The 12,035-nt window shown below is 42.3% G+C and overlaps 1 protein-coding gene across 1 annotated transcript in view; it reads right to left on the reverse strand.

The window, feature by feature from the left end:
• Nucleotides 1-12,026, reverse strand: part of CENPK (centromere protein K) — a 49,525-nt gene extending 37,499 nt beyond the window's left edge. The window contains exons 1-4 of the mRNA XM_026649113.1: nt 11,974-12,026; nt 9,407-9,433; nt 3,646-3,783; nt 1,274-1,293 (exon numbers count right to left, since the gene is read on the reverse strand). Coding sequence (XP_026504898.1) covers nt 1,274-1,293; nt 3,646-3,783; nt 9,407-9,433; nt 11,974-11,976 — 188 coding nt within the window. The 5' untranslated portion in view covers nt 11,977-12,026. The remainder of the gene's footprint in view (nt 1-1,273; nt 1,294-3,645; nt 3,784-9,406; nt 9,434-11,973) is intronic.
• Nucleotides 12,027-12,035: the final 9 nt, after the last annotated feature.

Genomic DNA, 12,035 nt, shown 5'->3' on the forward strand with positions numbered 1-12,035 from the left:
CACTTACTTATTTTTAAACCAACCAACCATTTATTAATTAACCCTGTACCACACTAACATACAATCAACAGTAAAATATAGGCAATGCAAATTACCAAGATTCTTATTCTATTTACTTACAGTCAAATTCTCAGTTCCTCACACATTTATCGTACTTCCAAGAATGCACTTGTCTTTAAGACCCCTTTTAAGAATATGGTTACTACATTTTGACAGGATTGGTCCACATGGGATAAATTTCGAATATTAAAAGCAATTGCTTAAAAATTCTTTTCAATATCTTTTAGGCCAGTGGTTCTCAAACTTTTGTACTGGTGACCCCCTTTCACGCAGCAAGCCTCTGAGTGCAACCCCCCCTTATAAATTAAAAATACTTTTTAAATATTTAACACTATTGTAAACGCTGGAGGTGAGGCGGGATTTGGGATGGAGGCTGACAGCTCACAACCCCCTATGTAGGTCACAACCCCCAGTTTGAGAACCCGTTTTAGATCAATTTGCATGGACTTATAAAGGAGTTAAAATCTAAAATATGGTTACTTGAGCTCTCGCTAGAGAGTGAAGGCTCAGCAAGATAACCTACAGGCATTTATATTAAAGACCATAAGGGTAAATACAATCTTTTAAATTAAATCTCAGCACTTCTTTTTACCCTCTTAACCCTGGGATGGAGGAAGAGTCCTTTCCACCTAGCTGGTTCAGGTGTCAGATGCATTTAGGATTCTGCAGCTGCTTGTGTTGGGTTCAGTCAACTCTCTTGAGCACATGGTAACTTCAGTTTTATAGATCCTAATCTCAGGGCTGGTCGGAGGCCCATCTTCTGATTCCTATTGGACATGTGCCAAATGAGTGCTCAGATTTCAACTTAGTTTCTCTGCTGCTTCCCTTGGTATCCAGTAGATGGTGATGGTGTACAAACACATTTCTTTAATCCCTTTCTTATGGGAGGCTTTGAAAATCAGATTCATTTCACGGGTTGTATTACACTATTTGCCCCTATTATCAATTGGGATCCCCCTTCTAAGCATTTTCTTTTAATATACCACAGTTATACCCTGGTTTATATTTTTTAACATTTCTTCTTATTTGTGACACACAATTTCCATTACTGCTAGAATGCAACAATTATTTACAATGAAAACCAACAAAATTCTTATCTCCTAAATTTGGAGGACACAGATGTAACTCACAATGCAAACAAATGTGCAGATTCTAATCTGGGGTGAAAAAGCTGTTCATGGTATATCTGATTTACAAGAAACACAATGTTTACGTTAGTTTGGGATTGAAATACTGCATAGGAAAGCAGCGTATGACTCTTGCCTGGTAACTTGGAGATTTTTTTAAGCTAGGTTGGGAGGGAGAAAGAGGTTTATACACATGCAAATTAGGAGAGATTTTTGCCTTGGTGATTGACAATACTCTCATTTAGAGAGACAAGGTGGGTGAGATAGTATCTTTTATTGGACCAACTTCTATTGGTGAAAGAGACAAGCTTTCAAGCCAGGCAGAGCTCTTTTACAGGTCTCATACTCTCATTTAGTCATTTTGGTTTCTATAGTTGATGGGGAATGACCGACCTTGGCTCATGCATGGGCCCTTAGACAAAGTGTATTACATTATGTGAACATTTTCCTATTGTCTTCTTAGGTGGACCCCACTATGGGATAAACAGGTGCATAATATTCCAAGAAGTTAGTAATAGGCCTACAGCATCTTTCACTATTAAGTTGTATGTCAGTTTCCCCTGAGAACTGCATATTTTCTCCCAAACACTACATGACTCAAGCAGTGGTTTCACAACTTCATCCTTAATGTTTTGGAAATAAATAATAAAACATATTATATTTTGCTATGCAATAAAGGATGAAAATGATTATAAAATAAATGGAATGTTAGATGATAAACCACACAATCTGAGCAGGTAATATGCCAATCATTAGCTCTCTAGAATTACCTGATACAGCATACAACATGCATTGGTGATGTTAGGTCTACAAAAAGGAGAAAGAAAGTGGTAGCTGCAGCTACCAACTGCCATCAAAAACTGTGTGCAAGCATTTCCTTTATTGTTCTAAAGACGTTGGGAAATCATTACACTGAACATCTTTGGTGAGGTGTAATCTAAACTGATAAAATTTTTGGATTCTCCTCTGTTTCTGAAAAATTGGTGGCAAGAGAGATCACGTCATCCTAGATAAAAAATTGGAATGATATTTCTGTGATAGTTAGGAAGAGTACTTGATAAAGCAAGAGACATTATTCCCTGCAGCTTGTTTAATCCCAAGTGATGCACTATGCCAAATTATGTACATATAGTAAAGAATCCTACAGAAAAAAGGAAGTCCTAGAATATACTTATGATTAGACATTATTTCTTTATGTACAGCCCCCAATATTTACATACATTTAACATATTTTATTGTAAGTCACAAGTATTTAAACCATTTTTTATTTTGACTTTTTAAAGAGGTGCTTCCTGTTTCAAAAATGTCAATAACGGAGCAAAAATCACTGAAGAAAATATTGCAAGTAGTTCTTGAAGTAAAATTGACAGCACAGATTATTCATGTGCATTAGTTGGGTTATAGTTTTATTTATCTTATTACCAGTACACAGTACTCAAAATAATATACTATCGTGTATGAATACTACATAAAATACTGTTAAGCCATTCAGAATCAAAGTACCATAATTTAGAACATAACTGTTCCTTTCACATCCAATTGAATTAGAATGGGTGTATTAGCATCTTTCAGAATGTATAGTGATTCCTCAAAACCATTAAAAAAAATCAGACAGGGATTCTGCTTTTTTTTTTTTTTAAAGTAACAATAAAAATGTGGATAGGCAGCACAGTTTAATGGTTAAGGCATTGGCTTGGAAGTCAGAAAACCTGAATTCTATTCCTGGTGTTGCCACTGACCATTGACCTTTGGCAATTAACAACACTGCTCTGCAAACCTCTGCCACCCTGTGTCTATCTCTCATCTACTTAGTATTTGTACAATGTCTAGCACAGAGTCTAGCACAGGGGTCCCCAATGTGATGCCCGCGGGCGCCATGGCGCCCGCCGGGGCATCTAAGTGCACCCGCGTACTGGCCGGCAGACGAGCATCTGCCGAAATGCCGCCGAGAAGCGGCAATGTCAATAGGTGTCGCCGCCGGTGGCATTTCGGCAGCGACACTTCTGGATGACGCTGCTTCTCAGCGGCATTTCGGTGGCGACGCCTATTGATGTTGCCGCTTCTCGGCGGCATTTCGGCAGATGCTCGTCCGCCGCTACGGTCCTCCGTGGTTCGTCGTCTGGCACCCGCCAGACGAAAAAGGTTGGGGACCACTGGTCTAGCACAATGGAGTCCCAATCTCAGCTGGGCCCACTAAGCACTAATTCAAAACAAATAATAATAGTTAATATTTTTATTTGTTTTTAAACTTACACTACATTCCATTCTGTTAATCTAAAATAGACATAATATCAATACTGCAAACAAAAAGTCACATTATAATGCATCCCTCAGTGCCATTTACACTTTCACTTTTGGCCTGTATTTTGTATTATTTTCTCCCAGTCTTCTCTGTGAGAATACATTGTTTTGAAGATGACATACAATAAACTTAGTCTATTACTAATGATATGCATACCTTTTCCATCTGCCTCCATATCTCCTCACATTCATCCAAGAGTTCTTCTTTGGCATCTATAGAATACACTGTATTACTGGTGATTGTTGGAGCCAGATCATGTTGGTATGATGACATATGTTTTGCCAATTTCTCAGCCTATGAACAAGCAGAAAATAATTGTCATTGTATGGAACTGAAATAATTAGGAAAGGATAGAGAATCATATCCACAGCAAAACGGGGAAAGAAGTATGATTTTTCTTAACCCTTCAGTTATTAACACTTAATAGAAATCCTGGGCAGTGTACAAACATTAATTAACAGCAATTAGCTCTATTAGTGAACTAGAATTTTAAAACAAACAAAGCACCAATATGTTGATGTTCCCTCAGAGATCTTTTCCACTTGGCTTATTCAGAACACTTTGTCAGTTCTGGAAGAAGACTTCATCCAGTTCTCTGGGATCCAAAAAACTCAGTTCAACTACAGGTATCTTTATCTGGCATATTGCAAAGCTACACTGAGCTGATTAGATTCAAGAGCATACCACACTTCCGAAGTTACGCAGAAAATCTCTTCTTTTATACCCATTTAGACATTACATTGCATTTACTATACACTGCATCACGTGTGCCGCATGCTTTAACCATGCATTGTCCACACTTGACCTCATCTCTACATTCCAAACTTATCTTGTCCAGGGAACCATTTCCTAACAATGTGTGTTCTCCCTCTTAGCTGGCTCAGATATTCTCTTTTTAGCATGACCTTTTAACTTATCTTATTTAGCACAAACATTCTGTTTTCAGTTTAATGATCTGCTTATCTCCCTAATTCTATCCTCCAAGAAATAAGGCCTCCCTCCATGTGTTAATTACTCACGTCAGGCCAGGCCTCAGCTACATAATATAGCTATATATTGTATTCTAACACAAAATTCCCATTTTTCAAAGTGCTTGACGTCATCTGTCCTCATGTTTTCCTTTGTCCTCTGTTGGGAGACTTTATTAATGAAACAATGAGATGGTAACAACAGGTGAACACCTACAAAAAGGTATTTTTTTCTTCCTCAGAACTGAAATAACCACAAACCTTCAAGTGCCATAGTATTACAGAACACAAGGTGACTTGAACTCTGGATTCCCATAAAATCTACATATTTCACCATTTGGTAACATTTAGTATAGCCACCACATAATCTTCAGGGCCAATAATTACTACAAAAGTACACAATCACCATACTAGAGAGTAATGTAATAGTTATGTATGCCCTAATAATCAAGAGGATGAGAACTATGCTAGTCTGGTTCAGCAATACATGAAGCCAGAACTGTTTCAGCCTATCAGAGTTGAGGGGAAGGATGGAACTAGACTGAGGCCTAGTCTACACTACAAAGTTAGATTGACATATGCCACGTTAGGTCGAGTTAATAATGTATGTGTCTACACTACCGAGTCCCTTCCACCGACCTAAAGCGCTTGTAAAGTCAACTTCTGTACTCCACCTCTGTGAGAGGCGTAGTGCTTAAGTCGACATCCACGTGTCGACATGGGGATAGTGTAGACACTGTGCCATGTAATTCGAATGAATTGGCCTCCAGGAGGTGTACCACAGTGCTCCATTGTGACCGCTCTGGAGAGTAATTTCAACTCCACTGCACTTCTGCCAGGTACACAGGAAACAGCCATCCCCCTGTTAAAGCCCCAGCAACTTTTGAACTTTCATTTCCTGTTTAATCGGCGTAGAAAGCTCGTCAGCACAGCTGATCATGGATGTTCACGGCCGCAAACGCGCTCCAGTGTGGAGTACACAGGAGGTGGTGGATATTATTGGTGTGTGGGGAGAAGAGTCTGTGCAGGCAGAGCTCCGATCCAGCAGAAGAAATGCTAACATCTATGCCAAAATTGTGAGGGGCATGGGGAAGAATAGCTACACCAGGAACACGCAGCAGTGCCGCATGAAAATAAAGGAGCTTCAGCAAGCGTACCAGAAGACAAGGGAGGCAAACAGTTGCTCTGGTTCTGAGCCTCAGACATGCTGCTTCTATGAGGAGCTACATGCGATTCTTGGCAGTGACTCCATCACTACTTCAAAATGCTCTGTGGATACCTCCCAGGAGCCCCGGGCGACAACGAGGAGGACATTGCTGAAGAGGAAGAGGAGAATGCATGGCAGGCAAGCGGAGGATCCATTCTCCCTGACAGACAAGAACTTTTTTTAAACTCTGGAGCCCATCCCCTCACAGGACCAATTGTCAGTGGAGCATGATGCTGTGGAATGCACCTCTGGTGAGTACACATTTTCAATCAAACTGTGGGGGTTACATGATATTATTTTTAATGCTGAATCTGAATAAAAAAATTGGGATAGTGGTTATCGGTGGCCACTCCAGCTATGCAGAGGGTGCAGAGGGAAAAAGACTGTTTATGTGCACGGGGATGGCCCTGGAATCCTCCACAGAGATCTCTAGGAAGCTTTCATGGAATTACTCTGCCCATGCCTCATGGCATCACTCACCATGGCTGTAGCAGCAAACCAACTCTTGCAGTAGCCAGCGGTTCTGATTACGTTGTGGCTTGCAGGGATGTGCATTGAGGGGTGTTTCTTTTATAAAAAGATTTAACCTTGCACCAGAAACAATGTATGCACTGTCAATGCTACCCTTGTGCTTTGTATTCTTTGCAGATGAAACCTTGTCCATAGACGCGTCCTCCAAACCGGAACAGAGACTTTCCCAGATTAGAAGGTGGAAAAAGAAGACTCTGGAGGACATATTCAATGAGTTAATGCATGCCTCTGAGAGTGACAAGACGGAGCTCAGCGCATGGAGGATTGCCCCGTCTGACAGCCTGCACAATGACTGTGAGGACAGGAGAGCATGAAGGGAACACGAGCGTGACATGCAGGACAAAATGGTGCAGCTTATGAGGGAGCAGACAGACATGTTGAGGCGTCTGGTTGAGGTTCAAGGCAGCTGTACACTAGAGAACCACCGCAGCCTATGCTGAACCTGCTGCCATCGTCGCCAAGTTCCATATCTTCCTCATCCTAGGACTCCTGGGAGAAGGGTGGGGGTGGGGGGGAGAGTCCGATATCCCTTGCACCAGGGGAGGGTACAAGGACCAGAAGGCGCCCATTCCTACACCTTTGATTGTTATTGCAATGCAATTGTAAGCAAGCTGTCCTTGTCTCCCTCCTCCCCCATCCACGTGTTATCAGCCCTTTTGCCCCAGGTTATCTTACTTTTCTTTGCTGTCTCTCAGTGTTTGTGAGCATAATAAAAATTAATGGATTGAGGAGAAAAGGCTCTTTATTTATTCAGCACACTGTGGTTAGCGGGGGTGTAGTTTACCGGGGAGTACATGCAATGAAGGGGACATCTTGGTAAGGAACAACACACATAAGTGTCACATTACTGTGAGTCATTGATTAAATGAAACTAGTTTTCAAAGCCTCACGGAGACGTCGTGTCCCTCAATGTGCTCTTCTTATTGCCCTGGTGTCTGGCTGCTCAAAATTGGCTGCCAGGCGATCTGCCTCAATTCTCTACCCCGCCGGAAACTTTTCTCCCTTTGTTTCACAGATATTACGGAGCACACAGCAACAACAATGGGATGTTGCTTTCACTGAGGTCTAACCTAGTAAGCAAACTACACCAACGGGCTTTTAAACGTCCAAAGGCACATTCCACCACCATTCTGCACTTGGTCAGCCTATGGTTGAACCGCTCCTTACTGCTGTCCAGGTTGCTTGTGTACGGCTTAATAAGCCATGGGAGCAAGGAGTAGGCTGGGTCTCCCAGGATCACAACTGACATTTCAACATCACCAATTGTTATTTTGCAGTCTGGAAAGAAAGTTCCTGCTTGCAGCTTTCTGAACACATCAGAGTTTCTAAAGATGCACATGTCATACACCTTTCCCGACCATCCCACATTGATGTTGGTGAAACGACCCCTGTGATCCACCAGCGCTTTCAACACCATTGAGAAGTATCTCTTTGGCAAGATGGTCTGGTGCCAAGATAGGGATATGCGTTCCGTCTATCGCCCCAACACAGTTAGGGAATCCCATCACGGCAAAACCATCCACTATGTCCTGCATGTTGCCCAGAGTCACTACCTTTCTTAGAAGTGTATTGATTGCCTTGGAAACTTGGATCACAACAGACCCCACGGTAGATTTACTCACTCCAAATTGATTCCCCACTGACCGGTAGCAGTCTGGTGTTGGAAGCGTCCACAGTTATCGCCACTCGCTTCTCAACTGTCAGAGCAGCTCTCATTTTAGTATTGCTGCGCTTGAAGGCTGGGGAAAGCTCTTCGCACAGTTCCATGAAAGTGGCCTTACACATTCATAACTATGCAGTCCCACCAGTCAGTGCCTGTTTACCGGGCCCAGAAGCAGCGTTCTACCGTGTCAAGGTGATGAGTGACCGTCACCAGCATTTGCGAATTGCTCCGCTCCATGGCTTCCAGCAGAGCTTGGGTGGCATCACATTGTTCCACTGGTGGCTCCTGCCTCAGCTGAGCAAATACTGCAGGATAAGGTGCGAGGTGTTTGTAATGCTCACAACAACAGTGTACAGTTCAGCAGGGTCCATGCTTGCTGTGCTATGGCGTCTGCGCAGGTAACCCAGACTTAGGAAAAAAGGCTTGGTTTGTTTGCCATTGATTTCAGGGAGGGAGGGAGAGAGTTAGGTAAGTGCAACATGGGAGGCTAATGCCATGTTTCCATAGCCACCCGCACAAATGTTTTGGTCCCATGAGGCATTGCAAGCCCAACCCAACATTCCACTCGGCTCCAGGCACTGTGGGATAGCTACCCAAAGTGCAGCGCTCCATGAGTCAATGCAAGCCCTGCTAGTGAGAATGTGCTCTGCCGACACAAAGAGCATAGTGAGGACATGCAAAATCGACTTGCTTAAATCGGAAGCGCAATGTCGACTTAAATAAAATCAACCTAATTTTGTAGTGCAGATATATCCTGAGTCTCGGATCTCGGTTTGACATCCTGTGTGACCTTGGGCACTTCACATACGCCTAGTCCTGTTAACTCCTATGCATAATTAACTTTGTGCACATGGAAATTCTCAATGAGCTCAGGTCTACACACAAAGATAAAGTTACTCATCTATGTAAGTGTTTGAAGGATCAAGGCCTTAATCTCTGTGCTTCAATTTCCCATTTGTAAAATGGGAAGCATTACTAATACTTCCTTTCTTCACAAGAAAGCTGAGGACAGAAAATATGACTAATCATTAAATTTTTTAATGAATGAAAACATGTACTTTGCCCTTTATAAAAAAGGTAGGTAAACCAAAATAATTATGCTGCTATAAAATGTCTAAAATCCAGGAGTGACATTACTCAGTAAGAAACAATTGCTGTTCTTTTTTAAAATACTTCAATGGACACAAGGTTTAAAAAAAATGGATTTAGTTTTCCTACAAAGATTATTTCATAAGTAAAAACTAGCGAACATAGATAGCGAGATTTATAGTCCCCTTGGAACGGCAAACAAATGCAATGGCAACATAAAAATATACACGAGTTTAAAGTAATAATTTTTAAACTTGTGATTTATAAGAACATTACTATTATTATTATTATTTCCTATAATAAATCTATCTCAAGTTTTTAACCTGAACTACCTGACAGAAATTGCCTCTAATATCTTCAAGGAACATTTTCTTTAAGCTTAGCTTTATGTAGAACAGCCACAAACAATTTACTTAAATTTAACAAATAACCTAATAAATGAACCAGAAGTGTACATACCTCCTTTAAAAGTTCATCTTGTTTATCCTACAACAAAAGCACAAAAAATAAGTGATATTGACTACTAAAGTTTTGTAATATCTATTTCTTTTACAATATATGGCTTGTGACAAAGCTAACAATCTTTCTGTGCTGCTTCATATGACATCCTTTTGGCTCAGCTAATTCAGTTCAAGTCTATATCCACACTACTTTAATAATTATTTAGGCCTAGATCCTCTGTGTATTCCATGCAGGCAGACCCCTACATCCTTGCAGAACCACATTAGCTTCAACTAGGCTCCTTAGGGACATAGGGGCCACCTACACTGAGTAACTTGCAGGACTGAGGGGGTGGGTTTCACTGTCTTCATACAAGCATATATCCTGAATCAGATTCAGAATTCTGTATTCTTACTCTGAATGCCAACATAAGGGAAGACTACGTATGAGAAGTATGTCAGTCAGAAAGCAGTGACAATAATTAAAAGGAAATACCAGGAACATTTTTTTTAAATATAGAAGACAGTTCCAAAACTAGTTGTAGAACACTGCAGATTTCAAACAATTAAAAATCGAGACATGGAGCTGCTTCTACCCTCTCCTACAAACAGAAGATAACTGGTGTTACCTCCTAATAGTCTTGTTAAATTCCAGATACAGATTATTACAGTGCTGTAAAGGAAACAGCTTCAGAATTATTAGCATGCATACATGCAAATCTCCTGTGTATTAATATGGTTTTTAAGTAACAGGTTTGAACACAGAAAAGCTTGTGACCAAAACAACAGATGATAATGATGATGATGATAATTAAACAAAAAAAATCCACACCAACCTTAAGACAGACTAAATGAGAAATGCAAATAGTTTGCCTTGGTTAAGATCTGCTCTAATCTTACAGAGCAATAGGGAATTCTCAGTCTTCTTCTCTAAATACATTTGGCAGTATGGAAATTTGGCAAAAAATCCAACAACCCTACATTCTTCAACATCAAAAACGCAGGTAGAGTAACAAAAAAAAACACTTACACTAAACTCTGGAAAAGGAGATTTCAGTAAAATGATAGTCAAAATGGCTCTAAAGCTAAAAGTAAAGCAAGTAAAATCCCTAGAAGTGGCTAGGATAGAATCTCGGAAGTTATTACCGTTAAACAAAAAGGAAACCAGGAAGGCAAGGTTAAATGGAAATGTTCGAGAGACTACTTGAGCCAAACAGAAATCCTGCAAAATTTAGAAATCTGCCTCTAGTGAAGCCAATAAACTAAAGCAGCATTTCTCAAATGCAACCACCAGCAGATTTTTTTGCTGCCATGACAGCCTCAAAAGCATGGGCAGAGATTGGGGGGGAGTGGCAAAACATCAGCCCCTCCCTGCAGTGCCCAGTTGTTGCTCCTGAATAGCTGTTACCAATGCCAGTGAGATCTGCCGCCTTGGTGTTTGTGCTGGCAGCTGGGATCGGCACCCTGCACCACGCAGTCTCTTCAGGGACTCTGGACAGCCCACCGTGTGCACGGCACCGGAGATGGCTCTTGTCAGTGGAGGTGGCTGCAGCATTTGGTTGCCAGGATGCTCCACTGGACAGCTCCCCTGCTCCCACCCAGCTAGGGAACAGGGAAACTGGGATTCCACAGGTGGCCAGTGAGTTCCTAACCCCGTTCCCCAGGGCAGGCTGTCACTGAAGGGCTGGGGGAAGCAGAGTCAGGGAGATCGGTCAGTAACAAGAAAAAGTTATGCACATTGGATGGGAAAATGTAACTACTCTTTCACCTTACGGGTACATCAATAAATGATATTAATCTAACCAGGGGGTTACTAGAGAAAGTTCAATGAAAATCTCTGCTCAGTTCAGTCCAAAAAAAAAAAAAAAAAAAAAAAAAATGTTATAATGCGTAAGAAGACTACCTAAAATTTTATAATAGATAAATCAATGCTGTGACCACCATGGAATACTGTACGCGGTACTGATAACCCCATCTCAAAAACACCATTGTGTAACTAGAGGACGGTCAGGGAAGAGCATGGTGAATGATTAAAGGACTGGAAAAAACTCTCATATGAAAAGAAAATGAAAAAAAACCCTTTGTCCGTCCAAGATAGAAAACCTTAATGCTTATGCAACTTACTGTGGGGAGGCTGGACTGAACCTGTAAAAACCAAGGCCTCCTTTGCTTTGCATGGACACAAGAGCAAGCCCGAGTCCTTTGCCCCTTCCCCCGTACTGCTGCACTTCAGTGGTGCGTTTACACACCGCATGAGGTGCTGGGGTGAGGGGTGACGAAAGGGGAGACAGAGAGCGGCACCCGGGCGGCAGCCCCAGCAGGGCATTAGCCCAGGCGACGCAGGGCGGTGGGGAGGGGACACCCATGGCGACGGAAACAGACAGCCTGGGAGCAGCAGATCCCACCCCCACAGCAGGGCTGGTGGGTGGTTACCGGGTCTCCCAGAGAGCGGCCCCCTAGGCATAGCCCCCGCCTGCGGCCTTTGGGGGAGTTAACGGGGACTCCACGCAGCCTGCGCGGCCCGGGGCAACTGAGGCGCAGACACTCGGGACGGGGTCCTAAGGATGGGGGGAAACAGCCCGTTACCATGGCGAGCTCCAGCGCCCTCCAGTCCTCACGGCGACCTGAGCGGGCTCCGACGCGCCTCA

The sequence above is a fragment of the Terrapene carolina genome, unplaced genomic scaffold (genome assembly GCF_002925995.2).
Source record: "Terrapene carolina triunguis isolate 2854851 unplaced genomic scaffold, T_m_triunguis-2.0 Scaffold69, whole genome shotgun sequence".
Lineage (NCBI taxonomy): Eukaryota > Metazoa > Chordata > Testudines > Emydidae > Terrapene > Terrapene triunguis.